This window comes from Pelodiscus sinensis, chromosome 28, assembly GCF_052426305.1.
Source record: "Pelodiscus sinensis isolate ZL-2025 chromosome 28, ASM5242630v1, whole genome shotgun sequence".
In the NCBI taxonomy this organism is placed as follows: domain Eukaryota; kingdom Metazoa; phylum Chordata; order Testudines; family Trionychidae; genus Pelodiscus; species Pelodiscus sinensis.
Genome location: NC_143079.1, coordinates 18,575,066 through 18,597,478, shown reverse-complemented (window position 1 = coordinate 18,597,478; position 22,413 = coordinate 18,575,066). Strand labels below are relative to the sequence as shown.

General features: G+C 54.2%; 2 protein-coding genes and 1 non-coding gene across 6 annotated transcripts in view; 2 read left to right on the top strand and 1 right to left on the bottom strand.

The window, feature by feature from the left end:
- LOC142824070 (zinc finger protein RFP-like) overlaps nt 1-22,413 on the bottom strand; it is a 246,383-nt gene that overhangs the window by 14,896 nt on the left and 209,074 nt on the right. The window lies entirely within an intron of this gene.
- LOC142824037 (zinc finger protein RFP-like) lies at nt 163-7,348 on the top strand. Its single transcript, XM_089773783.1, has 5 exons — nt 163-1,325; nt 5,021-5,116; nt 5,537-5,767; nt 6,068-6,090; nt 7,092-7,348. Exons 1-5 carry the CDS (start codon nt 909-911, stop codon nt 7,207-7,209), a joined length of 885 nt encoding a protein of 294 aa, XP_089629909.1. The 5' UTR covers nt 163-908; the 3' UTR covers nt 7,210-7,348.
- Nucleotides 17,796-17,877, top strand: TRNAS-GCU (transfer RNA serine (anticodon GCU)). Its single transcript has one exon. It is a non-coding gene; the product is annotated as a tRNA-Ser (tRNA).

Sequence of the window (22,413 nt, the reverse complement as noted above, 5' to 3'; positions counted from 1 at the left end):
GGCAGACAGGACACTGGGCTGGAGGGGCCTTTGTCTGACCCAGCCTGGCCGCTCCTGTGTGCATGAGACCCGTAAAGTCATTAATATCAGCAGGGTTATTGACACTGACGCTCCTTTAGAAGGAGCCAGAGCAGCCTTAGCGCACGTCAGAATCAGGCCCCTGAAACATGGATTTCAGCTGGCCTGAGAATTGGGTGTCACTGGGCTTGAAGGGAGCAGACCTTTGTTCTTAGATGCCAGGGAACCTCGATTTCACTGTCCACTCACAAACTGAGGGACAAATCTTTCCATTCATAGTAACTGAAAGTTACACACAGGCCCAGAAAGAACAGAGGCTGCCTGAGAACTTCTTAGAGTTCAAGGACTTGACTTAGTCTGTTTTGGGAGTCACATTGACAATTTGTGGTTTACTCTTTGAATCTCAGTGTCTGTCACTGAATAGTTACTGTCTGAGCCAAATATTGCCTGCCCCTCCCCCTAACTTTTCCCACTGCTGTGAAAATTGAACATGGTAAAACTGTGCAACTGGGAGCATGTAAGTAGATACACACAAATACTCAACTATTACTTTGTGTGTCCACATCACACAATGAATTCTGCACAAGCCTCACTCTCGCTGCTTACACGCACAGTTCTGGGAGCTGATCAGCCCAGCCCGGTGGACTCTGGGAAACGTGATGCCCCAGGGACCCTCCACATCATCCCAGGAGTGGGTGCCAGGGCCAGAGCCCTAGTGGGACACTGCTCACCAAAGCCTCCAGGGTTGAGTTATCCTCATTGGCTCCTTCCAATCCAGCAAACAACCTGAGTCAGCTCCAGGGAGGGGCACAGCCAGTTGTTGCTGGAGGCAGGGCAAAGGCTGAGCTCAGGAAATTGAAACTAACCCTGTTCCCCAGCCCAGAGGAGCCATGGCTGCAGCGAACCCTGTAAAAAGCCTGCAGGAGGAAGCGACGTGTCCCCTCTGCCTGGAGTATTTCACAGACCCGGTGGTCACAGCCTGCGGGCACAATTTCTGCTGCGCCTGCCTCAGCCGGTGCTGGGAGGGACCCAACCCAGCTGCCTCCTGCCCGCAGTGCAGGGACCCGGTGCAGCAGGGCCCCCTCCGGCCCAACAGGCAGCTGGCAAACGTGGTAGAACTAGTCAAACAGCTGAGTTTGCAGGTAGTGAAGGGGGCAGGCGGGGAGGGGGTGTGTGAGGAGCATCAGGAGGCGCTGAAGCTGTTCTGCGAGGAGGATCAAGCCCCCATCTGTGTGGTGTGCGACAGGTCCCGGGCTCACCGCGCGCACACGGTGCTGCCCATAGCTGAGGCTGCCCAGGAGTACAAGGTAGGGAACTGCTGCCCTGTCTGCTGGGAATTACTCTGGGTTTTACTCACTGGCTAATTTCCCTGACTGTTCCTGGAAGAGGCTGTGACAAAAGAAATGCTCTGGCCAGGGACAACTGAGGCAACAGAGCAAGTTATTAGAGACACCGGCTGAGAGAAACTTCTCTAAGATGCTCAGCGGAATCGTTTTAGACCCAGTCCCCCCTCCCCCACAGAGGAAATGAGGGGCCGTTACCCAATGGGAGGGGTATGGGTCAGCAGCAGGCTGGCTATGGGAATGTGCTGCCTTCAGACTGGAGAAGGGGGGTTACAAGCGGCTGTTACTACAGATTTGAGGACTAGAATTTATGGTTATTACTTGTTTGCATCAGTCGCCCTGACAGACCCCACGTGAGATCCGGGCTCTGCACAAAATCCAGCCAGGGACAATCCCTGCCCGGAGCAGTTTACAGTCTAGGTCAGTGTCTCCCAGTTTTATTTGGCCACGTAACCCTTTTAAACTCAGAACCCCTTCAGCTGGGCCTAGGGTACCCAAGGGGAAAAAAACACAATCCCCCTTCTCCCCCCAAGAAGACAGTCTAGTCTCTGGTATATGGAGCTGAAAAAGTAGACCACAAATAAGTAAGGATAATAATAATGAATACATGCTAAATAAGGTCATGAGATCAACATTTAGTTTAATTGGACATATTTAAAAACAAAAATCACATTTAATGTGTACAAAAAATAAAGCTAAAAAACTAATATGAATTATATTGGCAGTTTTCAATGTGAAGAGTGGTTTTTCTTTTTTTCTTGGCAAATTATTTTTATATTTGATTTTATTCTAAAAAGTTGGATTTGCATATCTGGAGGTGCATTCAGTCGATTTCTGTATTTTGTTTTTGTTGCGCATAATTTGAGAACCCAGTTTCACACAAGTATGTGCTGGTGAAGGGTAACAACTGGCGAAGTGCATGTCTTGATAAAGCTGAATATTCTTGACAAAAGCCACCCCAAAATGTAATCAGAGAAACGTCTTTACATTTTTGTATTAATTGGGCATCTGAAGTGATTTTGATTAGGTTTTCATAATCTTTCATAGAAAAACTGACTGGCTTTCCTGTTATACTGAATGGATTTCAAATCCAGTTATTGTTGTCATTTATGGTTGGAAAATACTTCATAATGTTTGTGTATAAATCACAAAGATGATCTGCAATGTCCTGGCCAGTAGGAAGAGTACAGGAGAATGCTTGCGGCGGAGTGTCTGGCCAGGAGAGAGGGTACAGGAGGGGTCTTGAGGAAGGATGTCTGGCCAGGAGGGGGTCTTGGGGCAGGGTGTCTGGCCAGGAAGGTCTTGGGGCAGGGTGTCTGGCCAGGAGGGAAGGTACAGAAGGGTCTTGTGGCAGGATGTCTGGCCAGAAGGGAGAGTACAGGAGGGGACTTGGGGGCAGGGTGTCAGAGCAAGTTGGGAATGTGGACTCTTGGTGGGGGAAGGGTAGTGAGGGGGATATGGGTGCAGGGTCTGGGCATGAGGGGGGACGCGTACCTGGCTTGGCACCCTGCTACAGCAGGGAAAGTCTCCAGGCAGCATGCTCTTGTTCCTCGAGGGGGAGGGGGGAAGAGCTCAGTTCCCCCCTCTCCTGCCCATGCAGCAGGGAACCCAGTGCAGCTGCAGCACCATCAGGCTTCCTGCTGACAGGCGGGGAGGGTGTAGAAACCCCAACCTTCCCTGCCAGATCAAACTCTGCCACTTTCTCAGCAGGCTGGGGAGGGGCTCAGGGGAGAGAGAGCAGCAGCACATGGGGGGCAGTGAGCCGAAGCACACCCCAGGTGGGTGGGGAGGGCAGCAGAGCCCAAGCCAGGTTCCATGCAGGTGGCAGTTTAAAAACGCCAAGGTCTAGGAGCAGCTCCTCCGCTCTGGCCACCGCTCCCCCTCCCAGCAGTAGCAGTCACTGTAAAAGCTGCCGCCTGCACACGAGGAGGAGGAGGCAGCAAGGCACTGGGACAGGGAAGTCCTATGGGGTGAGGAGGGGCTGCGTCATGCGCAGGGATGGGGCAGCCGCAGTGGGTGGTGGAGGGCCAAAGCCGCATGCCCCCAGAAGCCTGATTCGCCGGCAAAGCCCCAATGGGAGCTGCCTACAGGTTCTGTAGCGGGCAGGGGAGTAGAATTTTTTCACGGAACCCTGAGTTCCACTTCACGGAACCCCAGGGTTCTGTGGAGCACCATTTGGGAAACACTGGTCTAGATAGACAAAATGTGGAGAGGGAAACTGAGGCACAAAGGCTCAGGAGTCACTCAGTGAGCCAGTGGCTGAGTTCAGCATAGAATTCCAGACCCAGTCCATGAGCTTAACCACTAGGCCATGTTGCTACCTCAGTGCTGAAATGTGTGAGTTAGGAGGGAAAGATGCCTTGCTACAGGCCCAGGCCCAGCAGGGAGGGGAGGTTTCCCACTGGGCTGCTGAACTCCTGGGCTGCTCCATGAGGGGTTAAACTCAGATGCTGCAGCCAGCACTACATGAGATCACAGGGCTGGATGGTGTGTGGGACCCCGAGTGCCTTGAGTCCACCCGCAACAGGGCTCCAGGCAGCGCAGGGCCGTGCCAGGCACCACTGGGATCAGACTGGGTTGGAGCAGAACTACCCCCAGGCTGGAGCTGCCCGGTGCCGGTCTGACCTGTGCCAGTGGGTACCTGGGCACGGACCAGCCAGCAAGGTTCCGTTAGTCCCACCAGGCAGCCTGTGGGAATCTCCCAGAATTCACTGCTGCCGGGAGCTGTAGCAGGGACTGGGGCAGCGGGTACCTGCCCAGAGGGCGTTGCTCTAAAAAGGGTTTAGGGCAGCGCTGGGACAAACCTGAACCCTACTTACTACAAATCAGCCTGTTTAATTACAGGGGCCACTGACCCATCCCCAGAGCACAGGACATGCTCACATCTACCTGCCCAGGCCCACCCTCAATGCTTGGTCGGCCTCTGTGGGCCTGTCCCTGCCTCGGTCAGACCATCCCCACCTACGTCATTCTGTGTGGAGGAGCCACCCCCTCCTGCTGCAGCCTCAGTCTCCCCTTGTCCCTTTCTCACCAGACAAAGCCACGGCCAGGGCTGAGTCCCCACCGGGCAGGACAGAGCCCCACAGAACTGGGACTGTGCAGCGTAAAGCTCCTCCTCAGGCCCTCAGATGGGGAAGGGGGGGAGACAGAAGAGCCTGGTGATCTGCCCAGGGGCACATTGACGTTGCTCTGCTGAGCCTCCCTACAACTAATAGGCTGGCCCTGGGGCCAAGTCAAGCTGTGTCCAACCAGGGCAGCCCCCAGAGCTGAGCTCCCAGCCCCTGTGTAAGACCTGGTGGTTCCTGGGTTTGGCATCACTTCGCTATTTCAATCCCCTCACACAGAGATGTGTTGATTCAGCCCCAGTGCGAGTCAGGGCCGGTCCCGGGGTGCGCCGCCAATCGTTTCACACACACCAACAACGCGCGCTGATAACTGAGCTCTCTCTCTAACCACTAAACAGACTCAACCTGCCTTGGTAACAGTCAGATTCTGACACACTCCCAGGCTGTATTAATAAGGTTTCATCTGCTTGGGGGCCCTGATGTCACACAGCGACTGGGACCAACAGTCACTTGGGCTGTGGGTGGGAAAATGCCCCGTTCCCTACCCCTCTCCGCCTCACAATGAAACCTCCCAGCTCATTTCTGTTTCCTCAGGGGAAAATCCAGGCCCATTTGAAGACTCTGAGGGAAGAGAGAGAAAAGCTGCTGGGATGGAAAGCGACGGGGGAGGGGAGAAGTCAGGAGTATCTGGTAGGTGCCTGTGGCTATGGACCGGCAGGGGGAGGTCTGAATGTTGGGCAGCAGCTCAGGAGAGATTCAGATGGTGCCCATCTGATTAGCAGAATGTTCACAGCTGGATTATGTTTCAATTGGTGGTGCACATGTACATGTCTCAGTGCACATTGACAAATTTATTCCACACATGGATGGAGAAGATTAAAGAGAACACTGGTGCTGAGTTCTGTCCCCTGCAGCTCTGGGTGTGATTTCCCAGAGCCCAAGAATAACAGAACTTGCTGCCCATGGCAGGCAGGGAATCAGCCCTTTCAGAGGGATACAGGGGACAAACAGGAGACTGAGGGATGCTTCAGCCTAGAACCCAGAGATGGTATTACAGGTTCTCAGGCTCTGCCCACGACCCTGACCAGCCCTTTCCCTGTTTTCACACAGAAACAGACACAAGCCGAGAGGCAGAAGATTGTGGCCGAGTTTCAGCAGCTGCGGCAGTTCCTGGAGGAACAAGAGCGACTCCTGCTGGCCCGGCTGGAGAAGCTGGACGAAGAGATTGGGAGGCTCCAGACTGACACTGTCAGGAAACTCTCTGCTCAGATTTCCCATCTCAGCGAGCGGATCAGTGAGCTGGAGGGGAAGTGTCAGAAACCAGCGAGTGAATTCCTGCAGGTGAGACTGAGGGAGAAACGTCCCAGCTCCCCACTCAGGGAAGGGAGGCTCCTGAATCACAGGTGCTGGGGTCCAGCCGTCAGATCTCAGTATAATACCTTGAGCATTGCTGCCATGTGAGTGACTCTTGTGCTTTGTAGAGTCACAGGCACAGAGCTACTAGAGATCGTAAAGCCCCATTCGCTCAGGGGATCCATGGCCAGGGCAGGGCCTCTCTTCCCAGGTTTGCAAAATACTTTCCCTGAGGTCCCCTGTGTGTGTCGATAGGGGCTGAGATTCTTTTCTCTCTCTCCCCTCTAGGACGTGAGAAGCACCCTGAGCAGGTAGGTGTCTCTCACTCCCCTCTCACTGCCCAGCGCAGGGAAAGGGCTTGGAGCTGATGTTGGCACCACGTCTCCCCAGGGCCCTGCAGCCAGATGTGAGGGGAAGGTCACAGGCTGGGCACAAATCTCTGATCAGCGTCAGCCTGCGGCTCTCCCCTGGCCCAGCAGACTCTGGAATTCCCCATTCAGGGCACAGTCTGACCTCAAGTGTTTCCTGGAGCTGTCACCGCCCTGGGGACTGGCTGCCTCAGGGCTGTGGGGTGGGACATGGGCCTATCACTGCTGGGCGCTGGGCACATTCAGCCCAGGACAGCAGGGACCCAGAGTCTGTCCCACCCAAGGGCTGTTTGGAGACCTGTGGGAATGGGCTGGGGAGGGGGGAGCTGGTGTCTCAGTCTAGTCCCTAGTGGGCAGATTCCTCCAGCCCTTCCCCTGGGAACCTCCTGCCCCTCAGCGCCTGGAGGCCAAGGGGTGAGTTGGCCATGGAGACTCAATTCCCCTTTTGTCCCCCAGCTGGTCTCCCCAGGCCAGAGCTGCAGACTGTTCATGGGACCTTTGAGGGGACGTTGCAGGGCCAAGGGCTGCGCTGTCCCTGCTCTCGGGCTGGGAGAACTGGAGGATTCGAACTCCAGGCCCAGCAGAGCAGCGACTCACTGGCCAGAGCTGGAGAACTGAGTCACTCGGTGCAGTGTCCCCATGTGACGTTGTCTCTCCCCACTGAACCCTCCTGCTCTGGGCCTGGCCCTGGGGGTGGAGCAGCCCGAGCTGGGGGCAGGCGGCTGCAGCCTCTGCACACAAATGAGAAGCTGATGAAGCGGGTCCCATTGCCCGGCTGAGGCGCTGCAGTGACAGCTCGGCTCAGTCTCAGGGCCCAGGGCAGAGGCAGCTCCCTGGGGCCCAGGCCTGTCCCAGCCACAACAGGGCTGCTGGGGAGGGTGAGAAATGGCCCCAGTCGCCCCCAGGGCTGAGCTCTGCCCCTCACACCCTGATTCTCTCCCCAGCGACTGTGACTCTGGATCCAGACACGGCGAATCCCCGACTCATCCTGTCTGGGGATGGGAAACGTGTGAGATGGGCAGACACAGAGCAGCCACTGCCCGACAACCCGGAGAGATTTGACCCTGTGTCCTGTGTGCTGGGCCGTGAGGGGTTCACGTCGGGGAGACATTGCTGGGAGGTGGAGGTGGGGGATGGGCGAGACTGGGCTGTGGGGGTGGCCAGAGAGTCTGTGAGCAGGAAGGGAGGGATCAGTTTTAGCCCTGAGGGGGGGATCTGGGCTGTGCAGCGGTGGGGGGGTCAGTTCCAGGCTCTCACCTCCCCTGAGACCCCCCTGCCCCTGAGCTCCCCCCGCAGGATCCGGGTTTGTCTGGACTGTGACCTGGGGCAGGTGACATTTATCGATGCTGGTGCCAAGGCCCCGATCTTCACTTTCCCGCCGGGCTTCCTCCCTGGGGAGAGAATCCGACCCTGGCTCCGGGTGTGGCTGGGATCCCTGCTCAGCCTGTGCCCCTGAAATCAGCCTCTCTGGCCTCACATAGCCCAGTCTCTGTGACCTCACAGGACTCCCCTCACCCAGCCCCTGGCCCCTCATCTCTATGATGCCTGAAAGCTCCTCCCCCTCCCTCCCTGCAGCCCGAGGAATGGGAGGGGGAAGAACCCCTGGGACTGCAGGAGGAGCAAATGGGCAGAGGCTGGGTCTGGGGCTGGGCAGGGATAGAACTAACAGCCGGGCTGGGGACAGGTGGAGGTGGGGGTGGTATTTATCAATCAGGGTTCGGTGGGGAGGTGGTTGGGGAGAAGCTGCACAGCAGCAGGGAGCGGTTTGTACCAGCCTGTGTCCTGTAATCTCATTGGGGTCTCCAGCCAGAGCTCCCGCCACAGGAGCCATAGTTGCCTTCCCCTGTGACTGTGGGGCAGCCGGCAGCACTTGTAACTAGTGTCTCTCTAAGAGTTTTCATCCATGAGTGGAGGGAGTTTGGTCTCATGCACCAACACTGAGCTCATGGGCGCTTGTTGGGCGTGTGCCATGAACATTCATATTTAAACTTGAGTCTTGTTACTTCTGTACAAACAACTTTTGATGAAAATGTTATTTGTTTCTATTGAGTATGGAACACGACTTTCAGCCTGTCTCCCTGAGTCCATGTGGGTATTTCCCTTAATATGGGCATTTTCATTGAAGTTCCTTTGGAGAATACTGCTGTTAGATTTCCTAGCCGTGACATGTTCCAAAACAACACCAATAGCTTTTGTCCAAGCCCCACATGTACCACAAAACGCAAGTCTCAGTTTCCTCTCCCCTGCTGAGGGCTTACTTTAATTCTTGCTGCTTTCTAAGGGTACGTCTACACGGAGGAGCTATTTCAGGATCCTGCAGCTATCCCGAAATAGCTATTCTGCATCTATTGAAGCAGCCCATTATTCTGAAATAGATTTCAAAATAACATGTGGCTTATTCTGACATCCTGGTAACACTCCTTCCACAAGCGTTAAGGGGTGTTTCAGAATAGTGAGTTATTTCAAAATTTGGCACTGTGTAGATTGTGCCAAATTATGAAATAAGGTATTTTGAAATAGCTTAGCACATATTGCATTGCTTATTTTGAGTTGAGTGCTGTGTAGATACACCCTAAAACTTTACAGGAGATCTGCAATGTGGTCCAGATATTTGTATTTAAAACGGGGCTTTTCATTTTACATACTACAGATCTATAACACAAATATAACAGCACCCCCCCATGTTGATCCACAAACTCCTCCAATACAAAGTAAGAACAGGGGCAACAGGCTGTTAGTGTTGTACTATACACGAGACACTTCCCAAAGGATAACGTGTAGCATGTCACCCCTGGACTCCTGTAGCAGGAGGTCACAGCCACACTCCACCACAGGGAAATCCTGACGGGCCCACTGTGCTGGACAGCAACGGAGCTTGCACCTGGTGTGGCCTGGTCATCTCACTGGAGATTGGCTTGTTTTGCAAGGTATTTACAGGGACTTAGGTCACCTCTTCCAAATGCTCTTTGAGGTAGAGCTGGAGGGAAACTGTGTATTGTTTATTTGTTTCAACACAGTAGAAAAATGCTGAGTTAGAAAAACAGCCTGTTCCTAGACGGCTGAGACTCAGCTGAGCCACGTCCTCCATCCCCGAGGGGTTTTTACTCTCCTCGGCTCGAACACGTCTCATCCTGAGGCCAGACTGAACGGTGAATACACCATCACTGGGACCCTTGTGTGGACCGCCCCTTTTCCTCCAGTGTCTTTCGCGAGAACACTCCACTGGCTATGGTTGTGTGAGAAGATCTTCTCTAATAAGCAGTGACGTTGGTACTTGGTGATGGTGACCGGGGGTCGTTCTGAAAGGCTGCAGGCACCATTTCACCCTTTTGTTCTTCACTGTTGGTATGTCTACATGGCAGGGCTAAAGCCGAAAGCCGAGTGGCCCAGCCGAGCGGTGGGCGTCAGAGGGACTCTCCCGCCTGCAGACTCCCCCGCACTGCTGGGAATCGGGTGGGTCTGACGTCTCTGTGTGTCTGTGACTGGCCATTGAACGTCGCCCTGCTTGGGCCTTTCTCCCCTTGAGAACAAACCTTTAGGCTCAGACACTGACAGGCGGGGGCAGCGCAACATTTTGTGTGATACAAACCCGGCCACGTGCTGCCCCTCTGGGGCCAGGAGAACAGTCTGTGCCTGAGAGCAGGGTTTGAACGTGCGTCTCCCTGCCCCAGGCCCAGTGCTGATGGGAGCCAGGGAGCTGGGATGCAGCCAAGCCCTGGGACCAGCAGCCTCTGCGACAGGGCAGGGGAGAGAAATGGCATTTGCAGGGAGGCTGCCCCAGAGCTTCCCCTCCCCACACTCCTACTCATACAAGCATCAGGGCTCCAGGGTACAGCCCCTGCGCTTGTCCCCTCAGGCCAGCTGCCCTGAGCCCTGGCTCTAGGGCCTGAGTCATTTGGGCCTGGGGGGGGAGAGGGGGGAGTAGCCCAGCCAGAACTTTAGGGCTTTGCCAGAGGCTAAGGCAGCCCCAGGAGGGCCCAGGGAGGTCTGAGCTCAGGGGGAAGGAGGAGGAGCCCTGAGTGCTGACGTGATACCGGTGGCCTGGCTGGCTCTGCTCTCTCTGGGCACCTTTCCACTCAGGTGGCGGCCAAGCGCTCGGCCCTTATTGCTTCCCCACAGCCGCTGGGTTTCCCAGAACTCCCCCTCTCCTCCCCTGGCTTCCTCAGCCCCCGGCCCCACAGCCCTTCCTGCCTGCCGGGCACTGCATGTTCCAGGCCATTTGCTGTGGGTCTGAGCCTCCATGGTGCTTCCTAAGGGCTGCTTGAGGGAACAGGGGCTGCATGGCCTGAGGGAGAAGGGGTCTGACTTGCGATCAGAAGCCTGAGGGTTTGAGTTCCATGGCAGCGGCTTTGCTGTGCCTGTGGCCCTGCCATCTTCAGCCTGGAAACCCTCTTGGCTCCGGCTGGGCCCTGGGCTTGTTCCTGCAGAACCTTCCTGGTCCTCAGGCTGGTGAGAAGAGGTTTTTGTGCCTCCTGCTGGGTGTCTAATGCCCAGTGGCACTTGGAGTCTTGTCTGGCTGGCTCAGCAGGAGGCTGGGATGTGCTGGGGCCATGGAACCTACCAGCCTGGCTAGAGATACAGTGGGACAAGTCTTGCTGCTTCCCCTGATGCCCTCATGTTTGGTCCCAGCAGCCAGGATCTGCCTATTGCCCCCAGCACGAAAGGCAGGCAGTCTCAGGCCCAGGCCTCAGGGAATGTGGGTTCCCTGCTTCTGAGAGAGGTGAAGAAACCTGTTCTACTCCCTGCGCTGGCTCTAGGCTGAGGGAAATCGCCACAACATACATTTGGCTGCGGAGCTATTGCCTTGGGTGTAGGAACTGTCTGGGAGAGGGAGCAGCATAAGTAAGAGGCTGGACCAAGATTCACTCAAGTGGTTTGTTTTTTGTGGCTCTGCCCCTCCAGTGCCCCTAAAGACCCTGGAACAAAAAGGACCCACGATAGGAGCCCAACTTCTTATCTTCTGCTGTGACATGGATGGATCTAGCTCAGGTTTCACTCAGGGGTCCTTCTCCATGAGATGTACCTGTGACAACCCCTGTACTCCTGGGTTCTTCAGCCCCTGGCCTGTGATGCCACCCACTTGGGTGAGCACTTGCCCTGACACTTGTAGAAGGGCCAAGCTAGATAATCCAACAACTCTCAAGCTTCCCTTGGTAGCTCAGCTGGCAGAGCAGAGGACTGTAGTGTGTGCTTGGCTAGTGAGTTGTAGGTTGCTGGTTCAACTCCAGCTTGAAGAAGAGCATCTTTCCTCTCTAGCCCAGCTTTAGCGCAAGGTGGCTGCCTTGGGTACACATTGTCCAAGTCCTGCACTGCAATTGACAATAGGATTGTGGGTACCAGCTGCCAATCACATTTCTTGGGCCGCACAGGCCTTGAGACCCTGCGAGGGCTGCAGGGAAATGGGGAATGGCTGCACTTTGTAATTCAAAGGTGTTGTCTGCAACCATAAATTAGAACAGTTTTAGACACTATTTTCAGAAGAGACTTTTCCGACATTTGGCCCATCTACACGGAGCCAATCCATGGGGAAAACCTCCTCTTTCAGAAGAGCCCTTATTCCTAATAAAATGAGGAATACAGGCCTTCCGAAAGATCATGCCAACTTTTTTGGAAAGTGATTTGAAAAAGCGAACCTGTTCCCTGGATGAGGCAGAGTTTTTCTGGGCTAAGAGAGTTATCCTGGAAAAACTCTGTAATGTAGACTTAACTAAGGAGGGCACTATGGCTCAGCTAGCTAAAGTACCTTCCCCTTAAAGAAGAGATCCTGGGTTCAACTCCTGGTGGTGCCTTGTTGTAGCCTTTGCTCACATTTTTCTGGGACACTGAAGAGGCCTCCCCTGGCCACCCATGGAACTGATGGTTCAGGAAAAGGCTGATTGGAGAGGAACATTGGGAAGAAGGAAACCGTAAGCCTGGAGTGAGCGCAGAGGCAACTGACAAGGCAGGGCTCTGGCTGCAATTCCTGGGACAGGAGAGCCAGAGCCACAAAGCCTTGTGATTGCCTAGGGGTGTCAGCACCACCCAGAGATCCTGCGAATGTAACCTCTGTAGCTCCTTGTGGCGGGGTAGCCCCGCCCCTCCCGGAAACCGCCGGGACGCCGTGATCGCGGGGGGAGGGCTCACCCCCCGGAGTGGCGTGGATAACCGCCCGTCATCCCCGAGTGGGGGTTCCGGCGCACCGGCCGGGTGACGAGCCGGGGCCGGCAGGCAGCGCTGAGAGGGGGCAGGGGCGAGCAGACGTGGCGATGATGTCACGGGGAGGCCGGCCCGGGGGGGGGCCGGAGGCCGACGAGGGGGGTGACGTCATCTGCCTGCGACCGGCGGGCAGTTTAAAAGGTCGCAGTGTGCCAGCCATTAGGGGGGACGCCGAGGAGACGCACCCCCCCAAGAACTGGTGAGCGGACGCCAGTATTGGAGGCCCTGGGCAGGATCGGAGGGGAAGCCCAGGTGAGCCTATTGGACCTGGGGGAAGAAGTGGCCCAGGGCAGGGACGCGGACCCTGAGAGTGGGGGAGTTTAGGGTTCTCGACCCCCCTTGCTAGGTGGGGAGTCTTTCCCTGACCTTAGGGTCCTGGGTCGGGGTCCGGAGTGAGGGCGGGCCCGGACCCCCTTCCCCCAACTGCCGAGCTGATCCGAGTGGAACCGAGCGAAGCTAGTCGCATTAGGTCGCTAACGACAGTGGCAACTGAGGGGGGGCGGACGTAAGCCCCTCTGCACGGGGGTGAACCCCTACACTCCTGCAGCCATGGAGAGTGACTCTCCTCCCCCCTTCTTTGGGATGGGCAATGGCAACATGTTCAGCAGCTGGGAGAAAAGTCCCAGAGAGTAGCCCCATAGCTAAGCTGGCCCAGGAACCTGCCAGGTATGGGGGAGGTGAGAAAGCCAGCCCCCAGTGGTGCCTGGCTGATGTGTCTGCTCTTCCCACCATCCCTCCCTATGTAGCTGGAGTCGGCTTCCTTCAGTCAAGTTTGGCGGTGTCCCCACAGCTGGAAGCCAAAGACAGCAAAGAGCAGAAGTGCTAGAAGTGGAGCCCTCTGAGTTTGATTTAGGGAGTCTTAGTTAGAATCACTAAATCAAACTCCAGAAGATGGATTGTCACCATTCCTTCCCAGTTGGATGTGGTTCTTGTTCTGCTCAGCACAGCCCATGGAGCAAAGGCAGCACTTTTCCAATGGGGCTAATGGTGCGCAACCTGCCTCCAATCAGTGCTATTGCCAAGGGATAGAGCTGTCAATCTCAAGGTCCTGGGTTCAAGTCCTAGGGTGAGCAATGCCCTTTAACTCACAGTCTCAGTCTACAAGCAATTCACTCTCAGCTTTCGCCAGGGTTTTAGAAAGAAAAAGTCTAGTCCTGGGGTCCAGCTTCAGGAGAACCAGAGAGAAAATCAACTGCAAGTTCCATCTTCTGAGGAGAAGGGAAGAGGATTTTCTTCTCCTCAGTTCTAGCCACATCAGCCCAGGGAGGAGAAAAAATAACCCTCCGCCCGCTGATTGTCCCCGTCAGCTTCTGTAGCTTCACCTCTTGCCACAGCAGCTCCAGCTTTGAGCTACAAATCTCAAGGGGCTGGTGAGGAAATGAGGAGCTGGCAGCTCGGGTTATTCGCTTTCCTGAGAACAAGAGGTGGAGAGTTCACAAGGTGCATTCCCCTTCCTTGCAGAGCAGGGTGTTAGAAAGAGCCAGGAACAGAATAGTCAGACCAGTTCCACAAAGCCAAAATTGTGGTGCAGTAGTTATCACATTTGTATAACAGGCAAAAGGTCCCTGGTTCAAAGCCAGGCAGGAACACAGGGACTTGTCTTATTGCTGCTCCCCTGGGTGCCCAGGTAAGTGCAGCTGCTGCTGACCAGCCTGTGTCTGGGATGAGCCCAACTCCCATGTGACAGAGGGGGTGACATCAGCTGAGAATGCCCTGTGGTGCCAGCCTGGGAAGGGAGATGAATCAGGCCAGGCAGCTGCTGGAGGCTTGTGGCTTGGCCTCCCCTGCCCTGGGAGGCTGGTGCATTGGGCCGGCTCTGCCTGCTGCCTCCCTTGTGCGACTTGCCCAAGGAGGTCATGAGGCAGGAATGGGGCAGAAGAGGGAAGCCAAACTGAAGGGGCAGGACAGAACCTCAGCACCTCAGTGGGGTGAATAGAGCCCTGCCTTGTTCTGCCAAATCCTGTGGGGTGGGGTGGGGTGGGGTGGGGCTGGCTGTGGGGAGGCAGAGCCCTGTGTCTGCCTCAGGGCATCCCAGGAATGCTCCTTGCAGCCCAAGAGAAGAAGGGGGCTCTGGGTGGAAGGAAAACAAGCAAAGCTGGTCCGAGTGGGCCTGGGCCAGGGCTCCAGTTTGGCCCAGCTGAGTCACTGGTGCCTTGTGTAAGTCTTATGGTTTAAGAGGCAGCACTCAGGACTCTGAGTTCAAATCTCAGTGGGACCTGCTGCGGGTGGGCTGATACAAGCCCCTCAAAATCCATCTTCTTTCGCTTCCTTTCCTGCAGGCTCCCTAGAGAGGGATTTGTGCCTCCTGCTGTGAGTCTGGAAATGCCTGCCCCCCAGGCAGGTCTGTCTCTTGTCTGGCAGCCTGGGAGGGGCTGGGGCCCTGGTGATGCAGAGTCAGGCCTATGCGTGGCTGTAGATAGCAACAAAGACTCCCAAGAGCAGAAGGCTGAAAATTCAGCATCAAACCTGCCCCCTGCTGTGGTCCTGTAAGGCAACCTTGACCCTGCAGCGCTATTCGGGGTACTAAGGCATCTGTAATATCTATTCTGCATGTTAACAGTGTCCCATTATTTTGAAATACAATGGGTTCGCTAGTCCAACATCCCCTGTAAACCTCATTCCATGAGGAGGAAGGGACATTCTGTGATAGCAGGTTATATTAATAGTTGGTGCTGTGTAAACACCAAAGTGTTTTTTAAATAAGCTCAAAATGACAACTTCCATAGCTCAAATTGTGTATCATATGTCAACCCTCTGTCTACGCTGCACCCTAAACTTGAAATAAGATGCTACATCAGGGCTCTGTCTGCACTAGAGAGTCAACGCTTTAGTCCAGAGAACACATCTGCTCTGTAAAAGCTTTTTTTGGAAGAGCAGATGTGCTTTTTTGGCATCCCTTGAACCACACTTTACAAGAAAGAAGGGCTGTTTTTAAAAAGGGTTTGTTCCCGACATTTGGCCCAGTGTACACAGACCAAATGTTGAAAAAGCCTCTTCCAAAAAAAGCAGAAGAAAAAGCTACACAAATTGGGTTTAGAAAATCATGTAGCTTTTTCCAGAGCAGTGTAGTGTAGACATAGCCTGAGTGTTGCTCAGCACTGGTAGGAAACAGGGAGGGACAAAACCACCTAAGGGCACCTGCAGCCTTTCAGAACAACCCCCAGCCCCAACCCCAAGAACCAGCCCTTCCCTCCACCCGCACTAGGGTCTGCTGAGAACTATCTAGACTCAAGCCCACCCCAGTGTCAGCCTAAGGATTGCCTGTTCTGTAAAAGGTGCCCTGGAAATGAGAAAGCAGCTAAAGTGACTCTTGTGAGATTTGAACACACAACCTTTGAACATCTAGCTGGGCTCATATTAGCCCTAGCAGCTTACAAATCCAACATGCTTTCCAATATACCACACAGCCCAGTGGGCTATGCAGTTTGATATCTTCACTCTGCTTTGCAGCATGGCAATTTCTGGGGGAAAAGAAAGGTGAGCCTGGTCCATCTCTTTTGGGAAAAGGCCACTGAGCCCCTTACAGTGTGTTGGGATTTTGTGGTTCCCAGAGACTCAGATGCTGGGCAGAATCAAGGGTCTTTAATTCAATTCAATTCAATTCAATTCAACAAGACTTTATTCAATGTGCACAAAGGGAGAGCCCCTGGTACTAAAATCAGCCAGAGCCCCTCGAGCAAGGAGCCCCTCCCCTTGCTGTTTTATAGCACATGGCAGTTACAGGTTACATAACACAAACTTCTAAACCAATCAGATTCAACCTTTCTATATGTGGCTTTGTTTGTCACATGCTTGTACTTCTCCACTCCACACGTTGAGTTCACCCCCCTCCGCTTGGCCTTTTCTAGGCTGTTCCTAGGGTGGTGAGCCACAGCATGCTTCTTTATGCATACCTACTTTCCAAACCACATTTTGTTCAAAATGAACACATGCATACCCTTCAAATGCAAATGAGAACTGAGCTGTAGTATGTGGGCATGGATCCCACTGCCTCACGCGTATTAAGCAAGTAGGCTACCACTTGAGATAATTCCCCTGCATGGGAAAGTCTTTGCTGACCCACCCCCCCTTGTTCCAGAACCCACAACATCCCTGCGGCTGCCCAAGGCTCCTTTCTGAAAGGGCCACTTGTGAGACTGACACCCGTGGGCCGGCTAGCTCGGAGGTTTAGGACGCGGTGCTCATATCACACTGACGCGTCTTAAGAGCAAGCCCCTTGTTTCAAACCATAACGGACATATTCCGATGTCCCTGTAAATCTCATAGCTTGAGGGGCATTTTGGAATAGCAATTTATTTGGAAATAAGTGCTGTGAAGCCAGCGCCAAATTACAAAATTAGCTATTTCGAAATAGATGTGAAATAAGGTACACAATTGCATCACTTATTTTGAGCAATGGGATGCACCCCTAGTGAGTTAGAGCCCAGCTCTGCCCCCAGCTCCCTGCTCCACCCACCCACGCACTGACTCCCTCGCTGCCATGGGGCTGTTTGCATTGGCCTCTTATCTCTGTAGCCAGGCTTCAGCCAGGACTGAGACTCGGGCAGGAGAATGTGACCCGGCTCCCTGCACCTGGGCCCTGCATTTCTCATCCCTTCAGAGACACTTGCTAGTGGAGGAATAAATCACAGTCACATGAGTGTAGATTATGAAACTTTGTAGTTATTGTTGCCTTGGAAACTCCCCACAGACCTTCCCCTGGGGGCCCCGGCAGCCTGCTCACATTGCACAGCTCACTTCGAGGTGAGGGTGCTGTGTAGACGTGCCCGTCCTGTTGAGGGCCAGCCTGCTGGGGGGAGGCTCTGGCCACTTCCTTTCCTTGTCTCTCTCAGGCTGTGTCTACACTGCAGGGCTACGTCTACACTGCAGGCTTTTTGTGTAAGAGCAACTGCTCTTGTGTAAAAACTTGTAGAGCGTCTACACTGCAGGCAGGTTCTTGCGCAAGTAAATTTATAGTGCAGCATCAGACAACAGGGCTGCTTGCGCAAGAATTATTCCTCTCCCTGTGAGGAATAAGCCCTCTTGTGCAAGAACTCGTCAACAAGGAGGCAGTGTGGATGGGCAACAGGGGTTTCTTGCTCAAGAAAGCCATGTATCTAAAATGCCCGTCAGAGCTTTCCTGCTCAGGAGAGCGTCCATACTACCATGTGCGCTCTTGCAGAAAAGCACTTCTCTTGTGCAACAGCACATGGCAGTGCAGAGACACTGTTGCGCAAGACCTTTTGCACAAGAACTCTTGCACAAAACAGTTCTTGAGCAAGAAGTCTGCACGGTAGATGTAGCCAGGGGGTGTTTGGGTTTGTTACCAGCACTGAGCTTCGTACAACAAACCAGGGAACATTGTGAAAAGCCAAAACCTTCCAGCCCTGGGTGTCCCTGGCCAGTCAGCAAGTGGCAGAAAGGTTCCCTGAAGAGCTGACTTCAGGTGATTTGAAACAAACCCTACCAGCTCAGATGAGGTGGCCGAGTGGTTAAGGCGATGGACTGCTAATCCATTGTGCTCTGCACGCCTGGGTTCAAATCCCATCCTCATCGGGTGTTTGCAGCCCTCTCTCTTGCTTCTCCCAGAAGTTCAGTGCCAGCCCCTCCTGTATCCCTGCCTGCCCCAGCCCCTCCCACTGCAGCCTGGGGAAAGGGGAAATCTCCACAGAGACACTCCCAGATGGGACCTTCAATTCCTCCTGCCCTCAAGGGGAAACCTCCCAAAGGAGATTCCAGGCAGCCAGGCCATGGGGGGTCTCTGAGATGCCCCATCCCTGCAGCCTGTCCCACCTGGCTGTTGCCATGGTCCCTCTGTGAGGTCACTGCCTCCCAGCCAATGAGCTGAGGTGCTGCACAAGGCCCTTGTGATGTCACTGCTGCCTTGCAGGCTCATGTCCTGCCCCCAGCCAGCCCCTTGGCATGTGTGAGTTGCTCCCCCTCTGCCCCGTCACTCAGGGCTGGTTCTGGGGCTCAAGCAGGGAACATCAGAGGCTGCTCAGGGGCCACATTGCTAGACCAGGGGCCCTCCTGTGGGGCTGTGAGTGTTGCTGTCCCTGCTGTACAGACAGGGCCATAGAGCCTCAGGAGGCTGCAGCGGTGGGAGACACTTCCCTGGTTTCGGGAGGGAGACGAGACGTCAAGGCTCATGACTCGGAGCCAGCTACCGATACCCATGGAAAGCTGATTTTCAGAGGGGTGTGATCAGCCCTTCCTGTGTATCTGGCTTCTTCAAAGGGACTAAATCAGGAGCTAAAAGTTGAAGAAGGAACATTTAGAAGGTGAATTTCTGTCTCTGGCACTGTCCCACCTGGGGTGACAGTTTCCTCTCACTGACAAAGAATTTACATTCCTCTGCTTTCTGAGACAGTTGGCAAGGATGCTCCACAGTGGCTCTCTCTCTCTCTCTCTCTACAGAAGCTGTTCAGACCCCTCACTAGCCAATGCTGGTGTTAGGTGCAGGTCTGAGTGCTAAAAGCCCAGGTGTACAAAGTCAGAATGAAGGGATGCATTTTGCTGTAGCAGAGCAGGGTCTGTCTGGAGACAAAGCGGAGCCTGAGGATGAGAAGGCCCATGAGAGGCAGAGACTCCAGAGCAGTGGGGCTAGTGATTTGGTCTGGCAAACAGACAGAAAATCACCAGGCCCTGAGCATGGTGCGGGCAAAGCCCATGGGGACTACCTAGTCCATCAGATTTTATTATTTTCCTTGTTTGGCGGTTTAGAAATCACGTCTGAGCTGGTGGATTATTCTTATTGTGTGTAACTAAGCATTGCAGCCCAGGGATTTTCCTTGCATAATTCATTGGGGTCCGTTTTTGCACAAGAGGCTTTTGCGCAAAGAGGAGCTGTGCAGACTGGGGCTCTTCCTGCCTCCTGCTTCCCCTGGCTCCAGCCTGAAAGGGCTCTAAATCGAGGTAGCTCGTCTACACTGGGGAGCCTGCCTCGGACTATTCTGAGGCTTCCCTGCAGTGTAGATGTGCTATTTCGAAATAAGCTATTTTGGAATAACTATTCGAGACCAGCTTATTCCAAAATAAATGTGCCGTGTAGTCATAGCCAGAGGGATGAAGCAGCAGGAGGGAAGCCAGGAGTGCAGAGGCCAGCTGGAAAACTGAGTATCCCAGGTACCCACACACACAGTACCATGTAGATCAGGATTTTGAATCCTACAAGCTGAGTTCAAATCTCAGTGGGAGCTGCTGGGGTGAGCTTGTTGTTGTGAGGTTTTTCACACTGCACGTCTATGTCTACACTGCAAGCTTTTTGCACAAGAATAGCCGTTCTTGTGCAAAAACTAGCGGAGTGTTTACCCTGCATGTGCATTCTTGCACAAGAAAATGTGCAGTAAACCATTGGAAAAGATGGCTTCTTGTGCAAGAGTTATTCCTCTCCCCATAATGAATAAGCCCTCTTGCACAAGAAGGCAGTGTGCACAGGCAAGAGGGATTTCTTGTGCCAGAAACCCCTATGGCTAAAGTAGCCATAAGAGCTTTCTTGCACAAGAGACTGTCCATGCATATTCTTTGTAAGGATATATAGCACCTCCCTGGGGGAGCTCTGCAATGTGACCCTGGCTCCCAAGGCAGCAAGTGCAGAATTCCCCTTGGCGAGCACGAGAGGCTCTGACCGGCCTGGTCTGAATCCGTCTGACAGGCTGGACGACCCCGATGCTGGAGTGTCAGAGCTCCTGTCAACCGGCCTGTGCTTGTCCCCTCCCCCACCAGACAGGGCAGAGCCCACACTTCCAGCAGGGAGTTACAGGCACGTCTCTCACACCCAGAGCACTGGTATGACCATGGAGCAGGACTCACTGGCCAGTGTGTGGTACCCAGGGACTTACAGTGGGAGTCAGAGCCCTGCCCAGCCAGTGCCAGTCATCTCTGCACCCGCTCCAGGCTTGTGGTTTCCTTCTCCCTAACAAGCCTCCCCAATCAGCCTTTTCCTGAACCAGCAGTTTTATGGGTGGCCAGGGGAGGCCTCTTCTGTGTCTCAGAAGCACATAGGAAAATGTGAGTAAAGGGCACAGCAAGGCACCACTGGGAATTGAACCCAATATCTTCTGTTTATAAGGCAGCTAAGCCAGGGTGCCCTCTGCAGTCTTAGGCTACGTCTACACTGGCCCCTTTTCCAGAAGGGAAATGTTAATTTCAGCTATCATAATAGGGAAATCCGCGGGGGATTTAAATATCCCCCGCGGCATTTAAATAAAAAAGCCGGAAAAGAGCATCTACACTGGCCCCGATCCTCCGGAAAAAGCGCCCTTTTCTGGAGGATCTTATTCCTACTTTCAGGAGCATGTGGGGGACAGCTCAGGAGGTTAGTCTGAGATGGGAGCAGGCAGGGATGGGTGGGGCTGAGACTTCTCAGTGGTGCCTTGCCTGAGACAAGGTAATTGCAGCCACTCAGTCCAGGGCCCACCCTGGAAGTGCTAATACTGTGGCTGTTCACTTTCAGGGCAGTGTGGCTGGTGCCACTGGGCTGGGAGCAGGAGACTCCACAGTCTCTGCACTTGGGCTGAGAAGTCTCACGGGGACTTGTCTGTTGATGGCGTTAGTCAGCCTGATGGCCAGCCGGATCCATTCCGTAGCGCTGCCCGAGAGGGAGCTTTACAAGCGCCCAGTGTCCATTGGTATTTTCTGGGGCTCTGTGTAGGGATTGGGCTTGGCCATCTTTTCCACGGGAAATGCCTCTTCTTTGGAACAGCAGCTCACACGAGTTCATGGAATTTCTTCTTCTCAGCTTGGGAAAGGGACAAGCAAAGGGCGATGGGACAGAGGTTTATGTAATGATGACAGGGGTGCAGAAAGCAAATAAGAATTTTTATTCTCCTACTCAAGATCCTGGGTGACAGACTGAAACTGGTAAGTAACCAAATTAAAAGTGAATCAAAAGGGAGCATTTTTGCGCCCGGTGGAACTCCTTGCCAGAGGATGTTGTGAAGGTGAAATCTACAGGAAGGTCCAAAAAAGAACTGGATAATTTAATGCAGGAAAGGTCAATCAATGGCATTTAACCAGGATGGACAGGGCAGGTGTCCCTAGCTGGTGTATTCTAGAAGCTGGGAATGGGCGACAGGAGGCATCACTTAATTGTCTGTTCTGAGGATTCCCACTGGGCAATGGAATTGGCTGCTGTTGTGAGACAGGATCCTGGGCTAGTTGGGCAACTGGCATGGCCCTGTCTGGCTGCTTTGATGTTCTGTTTGGTTTCTGTTCTTGTCCCCTCTGGACAATGGAAAATGGACCCATGTCCTGAAGGGGACAGAAAGTGGCCTGTGAAAGGCTAGTGCAGGTAAGGAAAGACGCCATGTGCAGGTGTCCCTGGTGGTCTAGTGCCTAGGATTCAGCACTTTCACTGCTGAGGCCTGGGTCCAATTCAGAGTCAGAGAAACCAGCCTCACTTTTCACTTGACATCTGCCTACTCATTCATCTTACCTCATTGTTACAGCAGCTGTGACCCAAGAGGTTCACTCAGGGCCCCTTTCCCACCTCTCCCTCACTGCCAAGACAGCACCTGCCATTTTCACAAGCCCTTCAGAAGGGCAGAGCTGGTCACTCAAACTGCCCCTCCCCTCTCCCATGTGGGCAGCCCTGCAGGAAGCTCTGTGGCACACACAGCACTAGCCCAGCGCAGTGTCAGGTCGGCACAAGATCCATTGGTTCAGTTTGGTTGTTGAAGGCGACAACCCAGAACTGGCTCCAGCCCCGACTCAGTAACCTGGGGAAATGACCCACCAGGCCTGGGCCCCTCGGAGAGGCAACGATTCCCCACTGGCCAGGGCAGAGCCTCCCTCTGACACAGTCATGGAGCCTTCTCCCCCTGGTCCTGCCTCTCCCGCTGGGTTGCTGCACAGGTTAGGGCTGGCCTGGGCAATGACTTGTGATGGGGAACCACTCCCAGGGCTGCACTTTTCCATGCTATTAATGGAGGAGGAGGGGGTCTGGGATGCAGGTTGGTGCAGACAGGAGCTTGGGGCAGAGGACTGGGGTGCAGGAACAGTTGCAGGAGGTTGGGTTGTGACCAGGGGCAGAGGATTGGGGTGCAGGATCTGGGAGGAGTGAGGGTTCAGGAGGGGGGCACAGGGTTTGGT